At 39.0% G+C, this 26,413-nt stretch overlaps 1 protein-coding gene across 1 annotated transcript in view; it reads right to left on the bottom strand.

The window, feature by feature from the left end:
* Nucleotides 1–26,413, bottom strand: part of EML6 (EMAP like 6) — a 227,285-nt gene that overhangs the window by 68,746 nt on the left and 132,126 nt on the right. Inside the window, exons 12-18 of the mRNA XM_045549610.1 lie at nucleotides 23,489–23,595; nucleotides 20,505–20,623; nucleotides 17,964–18,150; nucleotides 16,494–16,599; nucleotides 8,949–9,042; nucleotides 1,477–1,577; nucleotides 6–208 (exon numbers count right to left, since the gene is read on the bottom strand). Of these exons, the coding sequence (XP_045405566.1) occupies nucleotides 6–208; nucleotides 1,477–1,577; nucleotides 8,949–9,042; nucleotides 16,494–16,599; nucleotides 17,964–18,150; nucleotides 20,505–20,623; nucleotides 23,489–23,595 (917 nt within the window). The remainder of the gene's footprint in view (nucleotides 1–5; nucleotides 209–1,476; nucleotides 1,578–8,948; nucleotides 9,043–16,493; nucleotides 16,600–17,963; nucleotides 18,151–20,504; nucleotides 20,624–23,488; nucleotides 23,596–26,413) is intronic.

Raw genomic sequence — 26,413 nt, 5'->3', positions numbered from 1 at the left:
CATACCTTATCCAATGCATACATCGCAAACACAGGCCCATCGTGAGCTTTCACTGTCTTCAGTAGTAGACTGTCTTTCCAAATAAAAATATCTCCAGTAGCTGCTCCCGAGAACACTAGATCTTCCATTCGTCCATAAGAAACACACATCATTGTTTCCAATTTTCCGACACTTCCAAAAGTTCCTCTTTTAGAAGTGAAGCCCCCACCTGGAGTGGACCGAGAGTATTTATTACTTACAAAAATTAATTGAAATTTCCTATGAGCATGTAGAGTGACTACCTTCAATGAAAAACCTTCATTATTTGTACACATAAAGACGTATAAAAGTTACGAAGATCATAAAAATATTATAAGAGGACTTCTCATTCACTCATTCATTAATTCAGTGTTTACTGAATCCCTATTCTGTGGTGGACCCAGTGCTCCATGAGGGGACAGGAAGATGCAAAGAAAGAGTTCCTGTCGTCAATGAACAGGGTACAGCTGGAGAGAGGACTCCAGCCACATCTCAGCCGAAGGCACGTGTCTACCCAAGGCTCAGCGTAAGTTCTGTGCCAGTCAGAGGAAGGAGAGACTAAGTGCCTGGGGGAGTGAGGAAAGTCATGAATACTGACCAAAAAGAATAAAACAGTACCAACTGCAAATGCAAAACATAAGAATGTTATATGTGTTCCGCCTCAATTTTTATCACAGCAATTCGGGGGTGAGAAAAATTATGTAGGAGAAGGTAGTGTACTGGGACAAACCATCAGATTCGTCCCTCAGACATGCACATTTCCTTGCAGCTTCATTCAAGACAACTCCCTACAGGCTGGCTCTCCAGACACACTGGGTGGCATCATCCTTTCTTTGAAAGCAAAAAGCCCTGAGCAGTACCTTACTAGCGTTTTGTGCATTGTAAGATTGAGCTTCGTACAAAAATTGATACAAGGAATTCAGAAACAATTGCAACAATGGGTCTGGCTTATTAGTGAGAAGAATAAGATATTCTTCCACGTTCTGCCATGCTTATTTGCTCACCATTATCAGCAACATTATAATCAACAAATATTTATTTTGACCACTGTGTGCAGAATCAGAGTTGAATGCATGTGCTAAATTCAGTGACAGATAAAGGAATCTTCAAAATATTGAACATTTTATTCACCCAAAGAGATTATTTCCTGCTCAGTAGTCCAACATAATTACTACTTTCAGAACAGAAGACTAAATATAAAAATAATTATTTTCAGAACAGAACATTTTCCAAAGTTTTCTAGATATTGAGGAAGATGCACAGCATATAGAGTGTTCTAAGTTTCACAGCTTACATGTTAAGCAGTCCTAAGTGAATTTCGAAGAGAATTTTTTTAGGCATATTTTTATTTTAGATTGCCAAGATAAGCCAGGTAGCGGCAATGCCTTGTCTTTTTTCTTTCTTTTCAGCTGGGGTAAAGCTCTCGACCACATAAATGGTAAACCCAAACGACAGTACCTGCTTGTTGCCAGAATTTGATGTGCTTTATCCCAACTGTAACCAGTTTGTCAACATGGTGTGGGTTACACTTTACCACAAATATCTTATCTTTATGTCCTCTGCAAGAGACAAATAGGAAACAAAATTCCAGTTTGTATGGAAGTACTGATATAGAGTTTTATTAAAAGCATCCATTTGGTCTAACTTTCACTAAGCACATCTAACAGGACAACTAAATTAGAAAATGATTTAAAATACACACAGAGGTCTACATTAAAATAATGAGTTTTGGCTTTTCTTCACAAGTTTAAACCTTCTCTTACCCTAATATTGCTTACCAAAGTGCACTTATGTTTTTAAGAAATTAATGAAATATTTTAAACATGTCATAATGTCTCCATAAGATACAACTAATGGCCTCATAGGAATGCAATAATTCTGCGGATACAGAGATCTTGTGCAGGAGAAAAGAAAATACAATGCAACAGTATTAATGAGAGGCTTCAAACATACCATTCTCGTTGTGAAAGGCATCACTTTGAGTTAAATGAATTTTTGGTTAGAAATGTATTCATTAAAAACTGAAGCCCTTCACTCACAGCCATGGAGAAAGGATGTCACCTACTCATTCAAGGCACTTGGGGATGTTGCACATTTAGAAATGTAGATGTATAACCCAAGTGGCAGAAGAACAAATGTAAAAGGATAGACTGTAGACCTGGCATTTCACAGTGTCAGGGAAATTTCTGTTTTAAAGTACAGAGTCATCACATTAGAATCTAAGGGTTTCCTGGGCCTAATGGACTATTTGATGTTCTTCTCTGGCATATTAGGACATAATTTTCACTATGTAAAAGAAAAGCAATTCACAGAAAGAACATGATTGATCAGTCTCCTGTATGCATATAGATACAAAAATCTTAAATAAAATATTAGGCAACTAGAATCCAAAAGCGTATTAAACAATAATACACTAGGACCAAATATAAGGGTGATTCAATACTAAGGAATCAACTAATACAATTCATCATATTAGTATATGTAAGGAGAAAAGTCATGATCATTTTCACAGATGCTTAAAAGATATTGGACAAAAATCTAACAGTCGTGATTAAAAAAAGCAATTAACACCCAATAAAGTAGGAATTAAAGGAGGCTTCAGACTTGGCCTTTAGACATTTATATTTCCCTGTACTCCCTGTCCTTAAGAAACCCAGATTTATGCAAGACAACTATAAATAGCCTGGCTCTCTAGTCATGCTGTGTGCCATTATCCTTTCTCTAAAGACAAAACATGCTGGAACAGTAGCTTATGCATGCTGTGTGTGTGTGTATGTGTGTGCACGTGCACAGCCACACATACATGAAGTCTAAAGTCAGATTTTTACTTAATGGCATTCCCAACAGAGGCAGGAACAAGACTATTACCCCTATTATTTAACACTGTATTGCACATATTAACTAATGCCAAGTAGACAAAGGCAGAAGAGCTGGAAAAGAAAAGGTAAAACTGGTTCTATTTGCAGATGATTTGATTGTATGTCTAGAAAAATTTAAAAGAAAATAATCTAAAAATGACTATAAACAGGATACTTTAGTAAAGTTGCAGGACATAAAATTAAATACAGAATCAACATATATCAAGACCTTGTAAACAAGTGTTCACAGCAACATTATTCATAACAGCTAAAAAGTGGACAACTGATGTACCCATCAATTAATGAGTGAATAAAATGTGGTATATATCTATACAATGAAGTATTACTCAGCGATAAAAAGGAATGATATGCTGATACATACTATGACATAGATGAACCTTAAAAAATTATGCTAAGTATAAGAAAGCAGTCAAAAAGGACCTTGCGTTGTACGTATTACATAATTCCACTTATATGAAATGTTCAAAATAGGCAAATCCACAGACAGAAGGCAGATTAGTGATAATAAGTAGGAGGTTTCTTTTGGGGATGAAAATGTTCTGGAATTAGACAGTGGTGATAATCGCACAACTCTAAATATGCTAAAAACCACTGTACTGTACACTTTAAATGGGCAATTTGTATCATATGTGAAAAAAGAAAAACAGCTCAGAGCAGTGTGAGCTATGTGAGGTGTGCAAAATTACCATGCCCAGAGAGACTTCAGTCACCTGCCCCCCACTCCACCTCACCCCCAGCAGGGGCAACTGTTCAGAGGCATTTTGTTCCTGACTAGCTGCCTCACCTATTATTTCACGTTCCTGGAATTTGTGATGCCAAGAACAATGTACAGCCAATAATAGCTTGTGTTGTTTTCATGTAAATTTTTGGTCAACAACATAGGAACTGCCTCTTCTTTTCCTTTAAAAACCCACTTGTAATTGTTGCTCCCAGGTTGCTGTCCTTAAACTTGGCCCAAATAAACTCTATTAATTTTGCCTCCATTTTTTCCTTTAGGTTGACATATATGAATTAGTTATCAATAAAACCGTTTTTAAAAACTGAATGTGAATCTAATCAAGCCTAATTATCATTTACAGGAAATGCAGGGAAATGCCTGAAATTATTTCATCAAGAATCAAGTCCAGAATGTTCAACATTCTATAGGTCAGACGACCCAGTGCATCCATGGCAGTAAAAAGGTCCACGGGAAATGCTATAAAATCAAAGAGGCTTAAAAGCTATAACAACTCAACACAACACACAGGCCTCGTTTAGATACTGATTTGAAGAAACCAACTCTCATCCTTGAAACAATCAGAAATGTTTGATTATGACTTGGGTAACAAGAAACAAACTACTGTTGCTTGAGTCAGTTGTAATAATGGCATGGTGGCTTTAAAAATATGCCTTTTCAGTTAGAAATGCCTAAGAAAGTACATATAGTTCAAATGACAATGCCTTGCCTTTTCTTTAAAATATTCTTGCAAAAAGGTGAGGGGGGGAGAGATTTACACAATTTGTAGAATGTTGATCATTGTTGCAGCTGGGAGATGGGACAGGGGACTCATCCTATTCCTTCCATTTTTGGAAGGAAAGTTACTTTGTGTAACTTTGAAAATTTCCATAATAAAAAGTTTAAAGAAAAGAACAGGGTGTCTCCTGACCCGCAGGGAGAGGCAAGGAAAAGAAAGGGAATTGATCTGGGGGCACTCTCTCGGTCTCTTTGAAAGTTAAAAGCGAACATGGACATTAGAGCCACAAAACATCACTGGACATATCACGAACAATGAGGATAGAGGAAAACTTTTAGATAAAAGAAAAGAGAAAATGTGCTTAACATCAAGAGGAGACATGAACCAGATAACCACAAAAGGCATTAAGCAGCCAAAGAGTTCTTGATTGGAGGAAAATCCCCGGGGATTCTAAACCATTAATATACACTTTAGAGAGAAGAGGCTAGAGAAAACGAGAATGAAAATTAAGAACAGATACAACCAATTGTATTTCCTAGAGATAAAATTGTTTTGCTTGCTTACATCTATGCAAACATTTAGAAAAATCTTTTTTGAGGAACTTCTTAGTTTTCATCTAATTTCTTAGCCCCATAAAAACACCAATGTTGTTTCTGTTGTGGTAAAAGTTCTCAACTGGCTAATGATGGTACGACAGTGTTTAGCCAATGTCAATACCCAAATAAAGAACACGGATTGGAAACCTTTCTTTTTAGACACTTGTTAAATTTGTAGGGAGGAGCCTACAACTCGTGTGTGTGTGTGTGTGTGTGTGTGTAAAAAACAAAATGCAGAGTTTCATGTTCTAGACTGAAAGAATAAGAAGGTAGAAGCCTGTACCGCTGTCCTAATACTGGAAGATTCCTCACGCCCCAGTCACAAGTAATTCACTGTAGGGCCACCTACACCTATCAGCAAACACAGGCGAAGAGGGAAGGACGGTGCCTCCTTCCAGAAGCCCAGGCAGCTGCACAGGGGGTGACTTGATTTGCACACTGTCCCTTCAGAACCCTTTCATCTGCATAGAGGCCCAGTCCTGTGTGAGATTTTGTTTTCTCTCTTTTTGTGAAAGTAACCCATAACAGGAAGACTGAATGATTTATACCCCATCTCCAAAAAAGATTTTTAAATGGCTTAAAATATAGAATACTAACATAGAATAAGCCAGGTAACATAAATTAGAAGACAGATGATATACTGGTGAGTGATAAACACAAAAGCCAGTTACAGAGCGACTGTACAATATCCCATACATATGAATAAAAAGGAAGAAAAACACTAGAAGAATATACACTAAAAAATATATGCTAAAATGTTAACCACGGCTATTGTCTGGGCAGTAGAATTAGAGATGATTTTCATTTTCTTGGTGCCTTTCTGTGCTTTCTAATTTTTCTATAATGATTGCATATTATTTTGAAAACAGAAGAAAGAATAAGTGTTATTTTAAAAAGAGATACACATTTTTGAAAAAGAAAGTGAGAAAGAAATGGTGTCAGCACGGTATGCAGGAGGCTCTATCATATTCATTAAATGTCCGTAAGGACAGGGACCCAAAGTAGATCAAGCAATGAAGTTAATACAGAAATGTTCGTGCTGAAGTTCTATATACCTGCTACACGTGGGCCCACGTTTTGTTCCTACACTTTCTAATAGCAAAATTATTTCAGATTAACATCGAAAATTTTCTTGTTAGGCACCTTGATAATTGTACTTTGCACCTAAGATGCCTCCTGTTCAAACTCTGAGGCGAAGCGTGCCCGTGGTAATTAGTCATTGGTACCCACACCCCCCACTGGAGTAATGCAAGTAATGGCTAAAGGAACATGAAGGCCCCCGCGCTTAACTGTCTCGTTATTCCGTCCCACTCACACTGATGTGAGGCCATTTAACTACTCCTGGAAGAGATTGGCTTTGGTTTTTAAACGGGTTGCTTGTACATTAGACTAAAATTTGAATAACCTTTAAAAGAAAATAAAAGACTAAAAAACCCATTTGTAATGGAGCCAACTGCAATCTCTTATTATAATTAGCAAAGAAGCAAGGAAATTGTTCAAATAGATTGGATCGAGTCTCACAGAGCTCTTGTAATAAGATTTTTATGTACCAATTCCGATTTTCTCTCGTTTCTCTAAGCTGATGAAGAGCCGGTCCATTTACACATTTCACAAACGCAGGGCAGCGTGTGCAGCTGGCGCACATCAGCACAGACACCAGCAGCACGGCCAGCAGCCCCCCCACGGCCACTGGCTGTGCGCCTCACCGAGGCTGCTGCAGAGCGACCGACCACCCTGCAAGAACAACTCAGTTGCCAAAAGCAGGTTTGTCGTTAAGCCTTGCTGGAGGCGAGGCCAGCAATGACTGAGACACAGAAGCACACAGTGAGGTATGTGCCTGTGTCTGAGAGTGAATCAGGCCCTCTCAGGAGCCAAGATGACTCCTGCAAGCCAGCAAGGTACCATTCAGTGAAGCATTACTTCTTTGTCACGTCTTTTGTGCCCCTGTTTTTAAAGTTCTGTCTACTTAAGCACTCCGACTTAAGGCCACAAATTTTTTATTTATTTGTCTAGTTGAATTTTTTTTTTTTTTTTTTTGAGACAGAGTCTCGCTTTGTCCCCTGGGCTAGAGTGCCGTGGCATCAGCCTAGCTCACAGCAACCTCAAACTCCTGGGCTCAAGTGATCCTCCTGCCTCAGCCTCCCGAGTAGCTGGGACTACAGGTGCATGCCACCATGCCCAGCTAATTTTTTGTTTCTAGTTTTAGTTGCCCAGCTAATCTTTTCCTATTTTTAGTAGAGATGGGGTCTCACTCTTGCTCAGGCTGGTCCTGAGCTCCTGATGTCAAGCAATCCTCTCACCTCAGCCTCCCAGAATGCTAGGATTACAGGCGTGAGCCACCACGCCCGGCCAATATCATTCTTAATATTTTGCAAATAGGTATTTATACAAATATTTTTATTTACTTATCATTATAAAATCTAGTATTCTTCCAAAGAACTTTAACAATCCTTGATATTCATCCTTGGAAAGAGTACTGGCTAATGTCACAATCGCAAAAATGTCCTTAGGACAATCCTGTAGGTGTCTTGTTTTTGGGAATGTGTCATAAGGCTCAGGAACAATTCCAAATATAAATTGTGTTATTAACATAATGGTGTTAAGTAGCTCTGTGTTAATGAAGTAACAGTAGCACTATCTACCAAGCAGATAAAAAATATATACTTTTTTGATATTAAAAAACATTTCTTTCCTTTCTAGTAATGTTTGTGGCATACAATCGGTGAGCCACCCCCAGCTGCAGAGGGTTTTCTAGCAGGAAAGTTGCATTTTTGTTGCTTTTGAAATGCAGGCATGTACTTTCCCCAAGATTATCTATAAAATGCAGATGGTATGTTATCAGAAATATTAAACTAAAATTCAGTATTTTAGTCTACAAGTAGAACAGAGTTCTGATAAGACGCTGAATCTGAGTAGTAGAGAGGAGTAGTAAAACAGTGAGAAACACTAGAAAGAAAGACCAAAAGCAAAACCACTTGGGCAGGCAGATTATGAGCTGCCATTTGCTGCCAAGAATTCCATCTCAACAGCAGGCATCAGAAAAGCTTCTCTTTTTCTCCTAAGACGGTCAGCTGGAGTCCTCAGGCCTCCATCTGCTGCTTCTCTGGGTCTCTAGCAATTTATAGATCTTTATTTATTAAAGCCAAATTGCCAAAAAACTTTTTCCTATTTAATATTGTAAAGGAAAATGTTAATTTAAAAAGTGGATATTGGGATTCAAGGCCATCAACTTCAAAATGATTTTACATGGCAAGGTAGGACTCAGTGATGCAGGGAAGAACTGGCAGGGAGGTACACTGACAACATGCCTGGGCAGCAAGCTCGATTGCTGGGCCTTGGCTGCCCACTCTTTTGACCCCCGTCCAGAGCCAGGCAAACAGCTGAGTTCAATGTGAGTAGGGGTGGAAAGTCATGTTCAGACTTAGAGCTGATTCAGCAGGGCGGGGAGGCTGGGGTAAGGGAGGACAGGTGGTCTATAAACGGCAGTCGGTCTTGAAAAGTCTATTTATAAGACGGGGAGATTAGGGAAACAATTTGCCTGCTTTGAAAGCAAGTGGCAGATGCACACGGTGGGGCCTCCTTTCCAGCATGCCACAGCCGCATGACAAACGGTGCTTCTGACTCCGGTGACATTGACAATCCTTCACCAGACGCTAAGACAGGAAAAATGAGGGGGCCAGGCACAAGCCTGAGAAAAGCTGCTTTTCTATTGTTGATAAAAAGCTTTGATAGAGAGAATGCATATATTAGTAAAATCAAAGTGGTGAATAACTCTCTGCAAAGGATTTCAGAATTTTCTGATTCCCCACAACAAACATTGACTGCTGTAAGTCAGGTTGGCACCATGAAACACTGCAATACATTTTCACTTGGGTGTTAAGCTTTCTATGTGAGTTTCATCTGAGTTTGAAGATGAAATCTTACCAGAAGATGAAAACTATTGATCTTTACACTGAAGCAGGATAGCAGCGGGATGCCGTGAGATCTCGGCAGCTTCTTACCTTGTTGTGGCTATCTTTTCTCCCTTTTTCCAGTCCCAAAACACAATACTGTGAAAATCGTCTAAACCAACCGACACCAGACATTTTCCATCGGCTGTATGAAAACAACACAAATGTCAAATAAATTGTTTCTTCCATGGAAAACCAAACATTTCATATGCTGTAAAGAGGAGTAAGAAGTTGACCTTAAGAATATTCTTTAGGCTCAAATACATTAGAAATTTCATATACTAAGTGGACTTCACAAAATGAAATGTGTGCCTGGCAACAGCTGAGCTTCCTAATGTACAGTAATGAGTCGCTCAAGTAAATTGCTGACCCAACATTCTAATCTGAGACACAGGGCTATGAGGGAACCACTCAGGCGAGTTACAAAAACCTTGTCTATTTTGTGACAAATCTCATGAAACTTACTGGAAGAGCCATTTGGCTTTGTGACAATGAGTCTATTTTCAGCTCTAAAAACTGGGTTCAGTTTAACCCTCCAAGATAAGAACATTAGGAAAACTAAATTTAACTTCGAAAAGTCTTTCAAAACATGACTTTAGAATTACAACAGCTTAATTTCTTATTTTCCCTATTTCAAATGGAATATGCCTGTCACAGGACATTTAGAAAATATGGATAAAAATTTAGATCTTCCAAATTTTTGGGCCCATATTTGATGTATAATATATCCAACCAATCTTTTCTCTACATCAATGGACTTTGAAAAAACAAAACCAGATTTCCACTGATCAGCCTATCATCTAATCTTTCTTCATCTATTATATCATGAGCATTTTCCTTTAGTATTAAGTATTATTCATAATCAAATATTTAGGAAAGTGGTGAGAACAGATTAATCTAAAGCCCTATGTATAACTGCTTATTTGTTATCTAGTTTTCACATCATTTGCCTGCTTTATATTTCGAGGATAATTTATTTCTCTAATAAGAGAATAATAATTATCAATGATTACTATAATTTGGACATTTAGCTTATTTTCTGCAAAATTAAAATATATTGGATGTATAATTAAATTTACAATAAATACAGTTAATTTGCTTTATTTCTTCAAAACAAAAGAAGAGGTGCCTTCAATAAGCCTTTCCTTTGCTGCCTCCTTGCAAGGCGAGATTCGCAGGAGAGGCAGGTCCAGGTTAGCAGCAGGCCCCGGGGGCTGTGCGGTTGCTAGGAGATGACTGATGAAGCTCATCCCGCATCGGTTCATCAGGGTCTGTTCTCTGACTACAGAGGAGCGGCCACCAGGATAAAGCAACATGACTATGTGACAAACTGCTTCTCCCAGGGCCATAGGTCTACTCGGGGCCTCCACTGGTATTTTCAAAGGCAGGCCTGGGCAGACCCCAAATTAGAGTTTCTACGTAAAATAAAGAAAGCCTTGCCAAACTGGAGTTTCAGATAAGTAATGAAAAATTTCTTAGTCATAACTATGTCCTATGTGATATTCATACTTGTACTACATATTTATACTTATATTGCATGGAACTTACATCAAAAAATTATTTATCTGAAAATCTAATTTAATTGAGCCTCCTGTATTTCTGTTGGCTAACTCTGGCAAACCTATCTCAACTGCTAACCAATGCCCACCATTTGAGTGTCCTTACTTGTGCCAGAGACCCCCTCCAACCAACTGTATGGTGATCTGCTCCTTCTTTTCTGCAGAACGGAGAGTAGGAGGAAGGAAGAATCTGGCTTAACCAACCATATCCCCCTCAACCACTACTGAGTATGAGATAAGGATCTGAAAGGTTCATGGGCCCTTACAAGCTAACAAACTACAGTATTAGATGAGACATTAACACTTGCCTGAAGGGCTAAGTCACCACCAAGTGATTATTATAAACAAATTATGTCTTTCTAATCACAACTAATGATATCCTTTCATGCTTAAATGTTACCAGATTTTGAATTGGGCAAGGTCTCTTTTTATACATTTGAGAGAAGGGACTGGTAAAGATGTCCTGTTCATTACCAAGAACAGTACTCTGGTTATGTTTCTATTATTAGCATGCCTTTGTATTTGGTGATTTTAGTTTTATTGGTGTTTTCTCTCTCCCTTTTTAGATTATAAGCTTTTTTAATGCTCATAGTAATCTTATCATGTCTCTTTTGTGATCCTCATGCTCAGCTGGTTTTCAATGAATGCTGACAATACTGGTGACATTGAGGACAAGAAGGAAGATAAAGATGGAATGTACCTATGGATATTATAAAAGGAAAAGGAATGTACTATGTTACATAGCTGTAAAAATTTTGGAAGGGATAGGAAATGTTGGTCAATAGGTACAAAGTTAGGAAGAATAAGTTCTGGTATTCTATTACATATTGGGGTGACTAATAATAATGTGTAATATATTGCAAGACAGCTATAAAAGAGGATCTTGAGTGTTATCATACAAAGAAATGGTAAGTGTTTAAGTAACAAATATTCTAACTACCTTGATTTGAAACATCACACTGTACCCCATAAACATGTATAATTATGTATCAAGTATAAACAAAAATTTTTTAAATGTAATTGCTTTATTATTCCTTTCAAACACACTGCACCAATATTCAGTGTCTTTTTTTGCATTCATTAATTCTGTATTTCTTGTTTCCTTTTGAAGTCTGTGTAGCTATCTTAACACGTCCTTCTTAGCCTGCAAGCGTCTATACATTTAAAATAATAGCTTTTTAAGTTTACGTCATTTCAAGAAGGCCTAAGGATAACCTGATTTTCTGGGAGGGAGGCTTCTTTTTAGTAGAATTTCTGGAAGGCCCCATCAGCTTATTCTATCATCTTTCTACACCGAAAAAAGTATCCTGATTGTGGGTAGCAGTAGACAAACTGCAAATCCAGAAGTGCCTTAATGACCATACCCCTTCTTTATGATGGTGACTTTTTCTTGAATTCTGCAGGTGCAGCTTATTTCTGCATACCACACAGTTTGGAAATATAATTGGCTACTTTTTATTCTTTTCTTCTAGTTTTCATTTCCCCTATAGAGGCTTGACCTTAGCTTTGAAAATCTCTTGTTCCCTGACCAGTTAGTTGGAGTTTTTGATTTTCAGACATATTTTTAGAGTCTAGGTAACGTCCTTTCAAATCTTTCCAGTCACAGTATGTATTAATTATGGATGTTTGTGACACAGTCCAGAAATAATTCTAAGGTAATGTCAACAGTAAAGGGCAAATTAAAGAGAGAAAATTTCTATTCAGACAATTACGAGTTGGCTCCCTCTGTTCAGGGCTCGTGAAAAATGCATAGGTTTTCTGAATCGAGCACAATGAAATCAAGTTAGTCTTAGATGTGCCCTTGTGGAAAATCAGCCCATGAAGGTTTTAAAAAATTATATGGATGATATTTAGGCTAGAAAATATTTATGTGGCTGAACTTTCTCTTTCTAATCTAGTTTTCTATTCATGTGGAAGCACTTTCCTTACTGTAAGCATAAAAGCAAAGACGGTACCCCTTTCCCTCCTAGACAGAGATAATAAATTCAGAGTTAAAAGAACTTCTCAATCAAGTGAGATAATATAAATTCATTCCTTCTTGTCCACGTAATCCAGAGTTTGGAATCATGTTGTAAGAAATGTTTTTAATTAAAAATTTCTTCTTTTTGTTCACTTTAGAAAAGTGGCAAGAATAATCTAAATCCCTATGTATAACTGCTTGTTTGTTGTCTAGTTTTCACATCATTTGTCTGCTTTATACTGCTAGGACAATTAATTTCTCTAATGAGGGACAAACTACCAGTAGGTCTCCAGACATCCCCAAAATGAGCTGACTCCTAAGATGGGTGGCTACAGGGTGCTCAGATACAAAGACTGACCACCAGGTAGATAATAACTGATGCCTGTTGACCTGGTTAAACAAGGATACTTAACTAGTCTCCTCTCTTGGGATTTCCACTAGAGCTACTCACTTTCTATCAGTTTCCAAAAGACAGGTATGGTTGCCCCTGCTCCTACTTCAGGTAAGTGTGTGATTCAGGGCTGTTCCAGAACAGGGGCCTCTCCTCACTGGGGGCTGTTCATGTGGTGGCCTCTATGCACCACCAGGCACTCCAGGTTTATACTGGAGGGTGGGGGAGCAGGTGGAGACCCCTGCTGGTGGGCGCAGGCAGCAGGAGGTGAGTGAGCACACTGAGTGCTCCAGGTATGACTCTCTGGCCAAAAGTTCACCAGCACCAGCAGAGGGCAGGGGCAAGAGAAGACCTGATAATGGGGAACAGAGAACGCTTGGCATATGTCCCCCACCAGCCGACAACCCTGGCCTAGTGGCTCTTGTGCTGGACCAAGAGCCAAGGGACCTGGATCTGCCACTGTTGACTTTTACTCAGGCCATACCACCAAACTCTCTGATCTCTGTTCTTGGCCTGTAAAGTGGTGCAGGGGTTTAAGACTGAAGTTATATTATTAGAAGACAAAGTGCTATCAATAGAAATTAAACCAAAGAGGCCATAGCTCACACCTTTAGGAGTCACCAAAGGGATCACAGAAATCAGTCAACTGCTACAATTCATCTGTATGTAACTTCACGGTGATGAGTCACAATAGACATCAGTAAAAGTTTTTCCTGAATAGTCCTTATTATTAGTGCTTTCTAAAACTATCAAATAGATTCCTTTCTACCATTTATATGTTAACATTGTACTTAACCTATAAGGCAAAAAGGTAATTTTCCTACAACCAAAACTAACACATTTGCTGAGTATATGGGCTCTTCCCCAGTGATTGTTATCTGGGGAATAGAGACTATATTGTTAAAATACTGAAATAACCTCCTGATGCAGAAAATATTTCACATCTGGAAATTTCTTTCTTTGCCTAAGAACGGACTTAGAATCAGTGACAGAATCAGCTTCCCCACCTCTTCTAGAGTATCTGGTTTCTCTACTCCAGCAATGAGCTGAAGGTCTGCCTTATGAGAAAAAGATTTCTAAGCTCACTTGATTTCTTATTTTTTATTCTATAAAACTAATAAGCTCAGAGACGTGAGCTCTCTGAAACACAGAGACCAAGTTACTGGGTACCAGTTTATTGCTACCAACTTGCCTCATAATTCATGTCTTTGATTTGCTAATCCGTTTCTCTACAGGCATTTAAATAGCGTAAGCTAATTATTTTGATTTAAAAACCAGAAAATTAATCAATTCTATAGAGGAAATAATCTAATGATTAAATTCTTTTTATATTACTCTAAATTTCCTGCCACTCTGTTTATATGTTAATACACATATACACATTTTCACTTGAAATCAAGCAACAGATGCTATTTTGAGTTCTATTTTTTCTCTTTTACTTAAGTTGGCACACAGAAACGTGCATAAAATACACATAGCCTGCATACTTCTAATTTTGAATTATAGCTTTACTATACCTGGTCAGATTGTCTGTTTGAATTATTGAGTTAATTTTCAATGCCACCAAAAATATGAATATATGTTGTAAATATTATGTTGTAAATATTTAGATATTTTTATTTATTTTTACTATTTGAATGGGTGTCTTCCCACTCTCCTAAAGCATATTTATTAATGTAATTATTTATATTAGGTATGCAGATATGTATCCACTAGCAAAATTAATTTTAAGAAAGGCAGTTTGGCCATTGAGGAGTAGAATTCTGGGGGTAAAAGCAGAAGGAATTCATTCACATCTTTACAATTTTGAACTAAAATTATAGTTTCCTTTTAGACTATACTGCTTTATCAATGACACATGGCACACCTCTTTTAAAACTGCATGTCCATCAAACTTGGGGATGTTGGACTTCATATTCATCATCTCCAGTGTGTCACCAGAGCACTGAGCTGGCAGGTAGTGTGCCGAGCAGCCCTCTCCCCTCAACACTCACGCCTTCTCCTACCTCACATGCCCCCAGTGTAAAATACGAACTGTTTAGCCTTGATTCTCCCTACTGTAATAACCACAGAAGGCTTGGAATAACTTCTAATACCAGTACAACAACTCATATTTGTATAGTATGTGAGAATGCACATGTTACAGAAACAAAAAACTTCCCCACGTTGCATTGGTCAGGCAATAAAAATAATCTTCACCCAAATGTGCTTTGCAATGTAAAATTCTAGTAGTAACAGGGAAAGGCAAGACAAAGCGAATTAAGCAAAACCCCATTTGTTCGTTCATTCAGTCACATTTGTTGAGTAGCTTCTATGTTCATTGTGCTATGATAGGGGCGGCGGGGAACAGAGAGATGGGCTCTGAAGCCAAGCAGTTTCCTGTATGTGGAGCGCATGGGAGATGCTGCCACCAATAACCACAGGGCCACATAGACTCTGACAGGTGCCACCAGAGCAACACAACAGTGGGCTAAGGCATGCTAAGGGGGGAACAGGTTACTTCTCCCTGGAAGTATGGAGGAGAAAACTTTCAGCTTGGCCTTAGCGGATGGTAGGACTTGGACACATGGGAACAGCTAGCACAAAGAGCACAGGCAAAAGGAGGACACGAGTGCACATGGCCTCTTCCGTTAGGGAGATGTAACGCAGCACTAATGGGTCAGTTGCATGAAATCACCATAAAGGAAGGTTGAGGTCAGATCATGGAAGGCCATGAATGTCCAACCAAGGAGAGTCTATGTGGTATCAACAGTAACTAGGCTTCTAGATACTCCTCAAGTGGGTAGGACAAACTGAGAAAGTGGGGATGCGATCAGAGACCAGCATTTGTACCATGGCACAGATGAGAGGGAGTGAGGGCTTAAACAAGGACAGGCAGGGACATATGAAGAGATTGGTGTTTGGAGTCATGGAATTTAATGACTAATATTACACATGTTGTACTTATTAATACTTGTATGGAATTTAGAAAAAGGAAATTATAGAATCAGTTTTCTGTAGAAAGGTTAGGATTTTGTTTTCCTACTGATCTAATTTCTATAAATGAGAGTATCAAAAATTTCTAGGTAAAAATACTTTTTGGGATAGGCCTTCATTCTTAAATTCTAGCTTAAAGAAAACTTATTCTACAGAAAATTATAACCATCAGTTTTTTTATAGTACCATGTTCAAATTTTAAATTAGGGAAATGAAAACTTCGGTTCTATTTTTTCAATATGAAATGTATTTCCAAAACACCAATATTGGATAGTAGCCCTTTGCAGAGAATTTGCAGCCTTCCCTCGAGTTCTTTATATTTCACATCAGAAGTGATGTGCTCCCACTTACTTGGCGAGATGAAACTGATGTTGTGAGTCACTGCCAGACATTTGCAACTAAGTCTTTCAATAGCAACAGCTGCTCTGGATTTCAAATCGCTCAAGCAAATACAGAACACAGTGTGAGCTCTGGGTAACGACTCGGGAGAGGAAACATGGAAGACAGGAAAGGGTGTGTAACCTAAAGGCCACATTTTGTGGTAAGGTAGTCACATGTATGACTCCCAGCCTAAGACCACATAGCTGACACACAACGAGCTTATGCCTCATTACAAATGGAACTCAGCTAAGTGGGAGGATGTTTTTAAAAAAACACAAACTAAATATAGAACCATCTGTCAACAACTCCAGTGGAAAACTGGGGCTTACCTGAAAAATCGAGTGCACACACTCCTCTCTGATGTTGTCCTTTCAACAGTGACAAACATTTTAGAGTTTGTGTGTCCCACACATGAATAGCAGCATCTCTTCCAACCTTAAATAACAGGATGAGTGTTATTAACTACCTACAGATTACAGTAAGAATGACTTTATTCCTTAGAGTCAGAAATCAAGAAACATACATTATTAGGAGAGTGGGAAGACCCCTGGAAATCATCTGGTCCAACTCAGTTATTTTCCAGATGAGTAAACTGAGGCACAAGGCATCTGAGAGACTCGTCTTGGCAATCAGGATGGGTTCCAGCACAGCCTGACTTGTGGCATGGCTCCCAGTTAAGGGACTTTTAAAGACTAATTCAAATGACCAGTATGCTTTGCTTTTTGGTCAGTTAATTCTACCTTTCCCTCTCCTGCCTTCTCAGCCCCACGCAGGACTCCACTTCTCAGTCAAGGAAGTTACCTGCATGTTGTCATGAAACCATCCACAGAATTCTTTTACCCATTCTCAATTATCTCACCCACCTCAAGAAGGCCGGACCCTGCTTATCTCCCTGGGAAAGACAGTTTCTCGTGTTGTAACTGTCTCTCACTAAAGCAGATTATCCCTGCAGGGATAGCAAGCTTCTATCATACCAATTCCCAACAACAGAGAAAATTATAATAGTAAAGTGGTTTTCCTCCCTTATTATGTAATACATAGGGGGAAAACCCTGTTGGGTATGACGACTGTGAAAGAGAAAATGGGAAAAGCCATGGGCTTAACTGAGCAGAACCCTGGAAACTTCTACACAGATCTGTGGAGGCCCAGTTTGCCCACCCGTGGGGTGGTTGCTGGCACCTTCCACTCTGGGAGGCCAAGGGGGGAGGATCACTTGAGGTCAGGAGTTCGAAACCAGCCTGAGCAAGAGCGAGATCCCGTCTCTACTAAAAATAGAAAAAATTAGCCGGGCGTGGTGGCGTACGCCTGTAGTCCCAGCTACTCGGGAGGCTGAGGCAGGAGGATTGCTTGAGCCCACGACTCTGAGATTGCTGTGAGCTAGGCTGATGTCACAGCACCCTAGCCCAGGCAACAGAGCAAGACTCTGTCTCAAAGAAAGAAAGAAAAAAAAAGTTCATTCAATAAATATTTATTGAGTACCTAGGATGTCCTATACACAGTGATAAAGAAATATCTGAAGCTGTTCCTTTATAAAACTTCCACTATTTTAGTTTTAGCTGGTCTCATTGATGTATCTCATCACTCAGGAAAAGAATGCCTCAGAGGCCTCTCCCAGCAGTGCTAAAATGCACTGGTTGATTTTCCCACCAGCATGGAATGATCAGTGTTCACTGAATCTTCAGCTTGCTGCCTTGTGTTTAGTTCTGCCAAGTAGTATTTCAAATTTCTAATATGTACACTGGATTCAGAATTAAATCCTCTCTTTGGCTCGGCCCCCATCTTAGAGGAGAGACATATACCTGCCCAGTGGCCACGAAGTCCTTCACTGGGTGGATGGTCAGGCTGAGGATGTCGTCGTCATGCCCCAGGTACAGCCTCTGGGAGTGCTGCTGCCGGTTGTACACGACAGCAACTGCAGCAATGTGGTAGACCACTTCTCCAGTCTGTGTGTAGAACAGGTTGTTTCTACAGTCGTAGCCTCTGTAACTGAAGCACAGGTCCAGGAAAGGCACAGAGGTTGAATAAACTGCCACTGAATAAAGCAGGAACTGTCAGAGGCAAAGCTCACATGCTGACGTGCACGTGTACAGGTGGGACCGTAGGAGTCTCCATAGTTGCACGGGACAGCCATGTTCAAGTGGGGGTATGAGGACCTCTGGGGGATGGGCATGACTTTCTAGGAGGCACATGGGCACTGAGCATGGTAACAGAATCTGTTTCCAGAGCCTCACCTACTGGGTGTGTTCTTTCTTAAAACTGCTCAATCTGAGAACACATTTGTGACGAGGTGCAGGGATTTCTTTCCCACCTCCACTTTCACAAACGCCTTCCTCCCACTTCAGGAAGTCATTTCTCTTGTCCATCTGGAATCTTACTATGGTGTATTACCCTGGGGCATAGAACCTTCCAGGAACAAAACAAAGGGACAATTCAAAATACAACTGAGCATACTAACAGTCACCAACTCCAATGACTGGCTAAGGAATTTTTCTGCAAGTCAAGTGATTTCCATTCTTTGTTTTCAACAAAATTGAACAGAGACTTAATTGTCACCTAATACATCACTAAATTTTTTTTTTTTTGTGCTTTAACTGTCAAAATGTGATTCTTTTGGCTCGTAATACAGGAGAATTTTTAAAAACCAAGTAACATTGCTATGATAAAATTGCTTCTATTCACGCTTATTTATGAGAATAAACTTTCTCAGTGCTTACACTTATTTAAAAAAATGGAAAAATGGGAATAGACTCAAAACTAAACTCTGCCACATTCTAGCAGTTAAGTACATACACAGATTTCTGAACTGAAGAAAACTCATTTTATTAAAATCATTTCCAATAAAAGTTTTCTGTGCTTAACCACTGTATATCAAAATTTGTAATATATTTATACTGATTTGGTCAATTTTTTACTAATAATTATAACACTGCAATCTAAAAAATTTGTTAACAGAGCAGCATTGTCTAACAGAAATATAATGTAAGCCACGTGAGTAATTTAAACTTTTCTAGTTGTCACATTAGAATAAAAAATATTATGTCAGCATGTAATTAGTATAAAAACATTTTAATATTTAACTTCTTTTTTTCATGCTGTCTTTAAAACTGGTATGCATTTTACACATGCAGCACACCTCATTTCAGACTAACCACATTTTAAGTGCTCAGTAGCCACGTATGGCTAGTGGATACTGTGTTGGACAGAGTCAGAATCTTATGGTCACAGGAAATAAAATTTTTTTCTTAGAGTGTATGGTACAGTGACAAAGGAGTCTCAAGCAAAAAAAAAATATGTAAAATTTTATGGAAGAATTAGAATGGGAATATGAGTTTAAGGAGAAATATGAATGATGTAAAATATCCTGTTACAGAGGACTCGGTCATGTATTTTTAAAATTAATAATAGTGGGAATCAAATATTTATGGCACCTGGGTTCCTTTAGATCCATTTGAATGACTGATGTATTTATAATGTACCAGATATATTCTTCTCAACTATTTAAACTCACGTCGAAAACTTTTAGATGTTAACTTAAAATGTGCAAGGGTGTATATAATTTTACAAAATTCAAAATTATTCTGGGCACATTTGAGGAAAGTATTTGAAAAAATTATTGTCCTAGGATGGAACCAGCAAAATAGAGCAGGGAATCAGAGGACTTGAGGAAGAGGAGATGGTGATGAGACAGAAGGGATTAGCAATGAGCAGCGGCAGCATCTACAGCGCGGAATCACATGACGTCTGAAAAATCTAGAGACAATAGCATTGTGAGGGCCACACAACATCCACCAGGAAAACGACAAAGAATCACGGATAAAACAACCACAGAGGCCGGGCGCGGTGGCTCACGCCTGTAATCCTAGCTCTGGGAGGCCGAGGCGGGTGGATCGCTCGAGGTCAGGAGTTTGAGACCAGCCTGAGCAAGAGTGAGACCCCGTCTCTACTAAAAATAGAAAGAAATTATCTGGCCAACTAAAAATATATATACAAAAAAAAAAATTAGCCGGGCATGGTGGCTCATGCCTGTAGTCCCAGCTACTCGGGAGGCTGAGGCAGTAGGATCGCTTAAGCCCAGGAGTCTGAGGTTGCTGTGAGCTAGGCTGATGCCACGGCACTCACTCTAGCCCGGGCAACAAAGTGAGACTCTGTCTCAAAAAAAAAAAAAATAAAAAAAAAAAAAAATAAAACAACCACAGATACAAGTGCAAATTGGAAAGTAGAGCCAGCCTGAAGTAGGGCAACATCAAAAGGAGGGGACCTCTTCAGCATGGTGACAAGCCTGGGGACAGCCAGGCAGAGACAGAGGAAAATGCACGAGGCCCCCAAGACAGGCCACCTACCCGTGTATGAACTGGAGTTTTAAGCTGTCCTCAGGAGCCTTTTCTCGTTTGAGGAAGGGCACTGTGTGGTTTTTCTCTTTACTTTGTTGCTTTAGCTGAGGTAGATCTTCTTTGTAAACCTTCAAGTACAACAGGAACATTTAGGTGAGACTCTTTTCCTCGGGTTTCAAAAATAGCAACATCTTGGCATTCCTATGTAACCTTTAATTGCTTCAACTATTTTTTATTTTTGAAAAAATAAGGCATCGGATTGAATATTACTTGCTCCTAACAAACAAGACATGAAACATTTTTTTAAATGATTGGGATTTTAAATAATTTTTTTCTTGATTTGTTTTCTTAGGTAATTTATATCCAGAAAATATGATATTGTTAGTAAATAAACTATTTAAATTATTAATATAGGTGTTTGTTTTATTTAAGGCAAGAAATCACTTGATTCCAGCATTTGCAAATGTGGGCCTCATGAGTAACAGTGATTTTTTTTCCTAAAAATCACTCCTTGGAATTATTTTCCTTTCATGGTCTCATGCATCTTAACAGATCAGATCCTGAAATATAGAGCAAAGCTCACTTTTGATCTAACCTAGGACCTAAAATATGCTGCTGACTATACAATTTAAGTGTACATAAAAATTAATCTGTTGTTTACCATGTTGTTTACGCTTTATCAAGAAATATCGATTTAACACATGGAAAATGAAATACAATCTATTAATAATTTTTCATCTTCATGAAGGAAAGTTTTTGATTAAGCTACATTGCTAAAAACGTCATGAAATATTATTAAGTCCCTCTTTAGGATTTCATCAAAAATCATTTTTTAAAAAAGTCAGAAGATATTTCATTACTACTACAGATACAATGAACCCAAGCTTTTAAAATCTAAGATAATTATTCATCAGAATTCATGATGCTTTTATCCGTTTATCAATTATTTACTTTAGCAGTGGTCCCCAACCTTTTTTGCACTAGGGACTGGTTTCATGGAAGACAATTTTTCCATGGCTGGGGGTGGGGCTGCTGGGGGGAGCAGCAGAGCCCCGTGGCCCAGTCCCTAACGGGTCACAGACCAGTACCAGTCCGGTCTGCAGCCAGGGGTTGGAGACCACAGCTTTAGAGCACTGAGTTCTAGCCTCAGTATTTCTACTGCTTATTTGAACAAGTCTTATTACCTCTATGGACCTCAGATACTTATCCATAAAATGGATTAAAAACTGTAAATGGAGTAAAAAGTTATCCCTCTTTAGGAATAACTCAAGAATATTGTGAGCAAAAATCAAAAATAATATAGATAAGAGCATTGGAAAGTCAGATGTCATGGAAAATATACAAGTTGAGTATCTCTTATCTAAAATGCTTGGGATGGGATCAGAATTGTTTCGAATTTTTGATTTTTTCAGATTTTAGAATACTTGCATTATATTTACCAGTTGAGCACCCCAAATCTGAAAATCCAAAATCTGAAATGCTCCAATTTTCCTTTGAGTGTCACGTCTGTGCTGAATAAGTTTCAAATCTTGGAGTATTTCAGATTTTCATATTACAGATACTCAACCTGTATGAGTTCTAGGCATGAATTTTAGTCATACCTTTTCATTCTTTTACTAGCATCATTTTATTAAAAATTTCCCAACTAAAGAACATTTTTCTCCTAAATTTTACATTCATTTTGCTTAAATTTTGTTTCCCCATTATCAGACAATATTGTTTAGCATTTGCATATTTCCACATCAGTAATTCTTTCCAATTCTTTTCTTTCATACTTGTACTGCATAATACAATTTATCAACACACAGTCAAGCTGACTTAGTCATGAAGTTGACCCAAATCATCAGTTTGACTGCCTTTGTACTAATCTTTCAAACAGTGAATCCATAAGTGATGATTATGGGCTGAAAAAAAACATAATCATCTGAAAAGCAGTAAATTCAGTACTTATATAGAGGCAAACCAAGTAGTGCATAGAATACACACTTTGGAAAGAAGCCCAAATTGGCATTCTTATCCTAATACTACAGGTGAAGTGGGCGCAGGCGAGTTGCTTCACCTTTCAGGGTTATTGTGCAGTTGGATTTGATGGGTGTAATGCCCAGCATCTATTCTAGCCCGTAGAGACATTTGATACATGGTAGCTGCCATAGGCCTGTATGGTAAGTCTCCACGGGCAACAGTGACAGTTGATGTATCTGAAATATGAAGTCTTATTCATTCCATGGTCATGTACAGAATCTGCTTTACATACATTTGTTAAATGATGAGCAAGAAAGGAGAACCCCTCCGGTTATCACATAACGTATCACATAACAATGCAGTGTGTGTCCAGTCTCCTCCCAAGGACTGATTGCTTTAACACTCACTGTGTAGTGCTAAAATGAATCAACTTCCAGAAAAATTTGGATGTAACTGACCAACTTTTGTACTAGAGGTCATTTCTGACTGTAGAGGTAATGCACATTTGGGCTTTTACTTTAAATGGATAATTAATTAAATGAATTAATTGGTCATAGTACGTTAATAGAGAAACCAGGATAATAGCTCACGTGCAAACTACCATGCCCTGAGGGTATCCATCCGGTAAAGAAAACACATGGTTTCATGATATGCTAAGAAAATGGGAGAACACACACACGCGCGCGCGCACACACACACACACACACAGGGGGGAAAAAAAAAAAACTTGTAACTTACTTGCACATTTTTCTTCCAAAAACAAGTATTTAGAAGTTTTAGGTGCTAGGAGTCAAAAAGCCCAAATGTCAGGCATTCAGTTTTGAAACTTTGCAACTACCCTCCACTTAAAGAATTTTTAATGATGTGATCGGTTAGTTTTAACCCGTATTTAAAGGCAAGAAGTAGGCAAATTTCCTTATTTTTGCATTAATTCTCTTTTGCCTAAGCAACAGCCATATTTAGTGCAATGTCCAAATTCAATGAGTTCCAGTTTCTGGGTTATGATTTTTTGTTGCTTCCCTCTTACTGACCTGGCGATCATAATTGATCTGAGTTTCTTGCTCAATATCAGAGTCCAATTCGGGCACGTCGGATAAATCTGAATCAGATTCTTCACTGTAGGAATCAGTGCCACCTTCTGCAGAAGTACAACCCATGAGAAACCAAAAATTCTGAGACTCTAAATAGGTAAAAATTTTAAAATAGTTTCTTCTAGCAAAGTACATAACTACATCATAATTTTCATGTAATATAGATTTTTTTAACCATCTTTTTTTCTCTCATCTTTAAGTTTAGCCCACCCCTTAACCCTTTCAGGAGTATTAACAGACCATGACAACTTCTCCCCAACTCCACCATAGGCCAACTAAACTCATTCATATATTTCTATTAGATAATAGATTCCCAGGTTTTAAGCTTTGCTTGAAAAATACAAAAAGAGCAGGTTTTACCAAAGGAAAAGCTGGGGCAGAAAAAACTCCAAGCACTTACTTCAGTAAGGATCATTTTTAGCTTTTCAATGTACCTACTAAGTGCTGGTAATTGCTGCAGAACCCTTCCCAGTAAAAAAATTTAGTCAAATAGGTTTTCATTTTATTATCTATTCATTCCTGCTGATGCTGCAGGATATAAATAAAAAAAGAGTACATGTTCATTGAACTGGAACACATAGCCCCCAATTGTGGACCCTGCTATATCATGAACCCCTTCTGGAAGCAGCTTCTGTCCAGAAGGTTACCTTGCCATCCCGCAGGCTGACTGAGCAGGAGGCTGAAATGTATACTTTCACGGTATCTTCAAAGGTTAATTCTTCACGTAAACCTCAGACCTTCAATGTGCATTTGGGAAATCTGCTGATAGTCTTATGGAGGTTTCCTTATATGTGCTGGTTCTCTTTTCCCTTGCCGCTTTCAATACTCTCTGCTTTTAAACTTCTGATAATTTGATTTTGATGTGTATTTGTGTAGGTCTCTCTGGATTCATATTATTTGGTAAACTAGATTTGGCTTTTTCTTTTCCAGGCTTGGGAAGTTTTCTGCCATTATATCTTTGAATATGTTTTCTGTCCTTTTCTCTCTCTTGTCTCGGCATGCCAATAATGCATGTGCTATTCCTCCTGATGGTGTCCCGCAAGTCTCTTAAATTGTCCTCTTTTTTTTTGTTCTTTTTGTTCCTCAGATTAGATGATTTCCAGTAATCTGCCTTTGGATTCACTGCTCCTTTCTTCTGCTTGACCTAGTCTGCTCTTGAACCTCTCTATTGAATTTTTCTGTTCGATGTTCTTCAGATCTGTGATTTCCCTTTGGTACTTTTTTATACTTTCTATCCTCTTTGTTGAAGTTCTCAGTTTGCTTTTGCATTGCTCTCTTGACCTCAGTGAGCCATCTTTAGGACCATTATTTTGAATTTCCTGTTTGGTAAATCATGTATCTCTACTTCACTTGGGTTGGTTTCTGGAGATTTGTCTCATTCTTTTGTTTGAAATATATTCCTCAGTTTTTTCATTTTCCTTGACTGTTGGTCCCTGTGCATTAAATAAAATAACTACCTCTCCCAGTCTTGTCAGACTGGCCTCATGTAGGAGAAGGATCTCACCCATCTGCCTGGCCAAAGACTTTAACATGTCTCTCAAATCACTGTGTCTGTCCAGTTTGCTGTCTGTTTTTGGCAGCCCCCTGGAGCTTAGGATGTGCCATGTCCTGTCAGTACCACAAGACTGGAAAGGTAGAAGCCAGACTCTCTAGATGTAGCTGGAAGGGCTGGGGTGTTGGCTGTGTGTTTCAATTCCTTCTATCTTCCTGTGGGTGTTTATCTCCCACTCTCTCTACACTAAGCCAGATATAGGACCTGTGACAAATCCCTGTATTCATGTTCAAGCTGCATCCTCTGATCTCGGGGAGATAGCTCCTGTGAGCAGGCCCATAGTACATCCATCTTTTTGTTTTCTGTGGTCTATGGCCACTTGAGAATGCCAACACCCCAAGAGCCAGTTCACTAACAATCCTCTGGGTGGGAGCTATAGAAGGTGTGGCACTTAGTATATGACCAAACTCCTTCCAGGAAGAATGGGTAGGCTTAGATTTATCACTGGAGTGAGCCAGAGGGAAGGCTCACAAAGTTCTGAGCTCTGGCTGACTTCTGGAAGGCTTTTTTTATTTTTTCCTATTCACTCCCCTATGCAAGTTCATTAGTTATTTAGAAGCCAGGCCATTGAGTAGCCACTGGAAATACATGCTATAAGCCCCTTCCAGAGAGAAAATGAGAGCTGCATATTCCCACCCTCTGCACTGCTCCAAGGGACTGTAGTCCCTGGTAGTGTTTGCAGGCCCATTTAAAAGGTCTTTGTTCTGAGAGCTAGGAAGACTTGAAAATGACTAGGTCCCTTCTGCTCCCAGAGCTTAGAGGTTTAAGGATGGAGTCCTTTGTAAGGTAGCCGTAAAAGTTGGTGTACTCAATGTGTAATATAAACCATTTCTGGAGAAAAACAGCAAGCTGCATTTTTGGGGGGAGCTGTATTCTTAAAGACCCTTTTCACTGCTTCTGGGGGATGAAGCCCCTCAAAGCTCTTACCATGCCCATATAAAACTGCCACTGTTTTCTGTAGTCTAAATAGACTGATATATACTTTGTCCTCTCTGTTCCCAGAGCTAAGAGCATTAGGATGTAGTACCTTGAATGGAAGCTGTAAAAGTTGGGGCACTTTATATGTGGACAAACTCCTTCCCAGGCTTGTGCCTGCAATCCTAGCACTCTGGGAGGAAGCCAAGGCAGGAGGATTCCTTGAAGCCAGGCACTTGAGACCAGCCTGAGCAACTGTGAGACCCTGTCTCTACAAAAATAGAAGAATTAGCCAGGTGTCGTGGTATGCGCCTGTAGTCTCAGCTACTCAGAGGCTGAGGCAGGAGGATCGCTTGAGCTCAGGAGTTTGAGGTTGCTGTGAGCTAGGCTGATGCCAC

Source organism: Lemur catta, chromosome 4 (genome assembly GCF_020740605.2).
Source record: "Lemur catta isolate mLemCat1 chromosome 4, mLemCat1.pri, whole genome shotgun sequence".
Lineage (NCBI taxonomy): Eukaryota > Metazoa > Chordata > Mammalia > Primates > Lemuridae > Lemur > Lemur catta.
The sequence above is the reverse complement of the archived record's forward strand: the minus strand, read 5'-3'. Positions and strand labels throughout refer to the sequence as shown.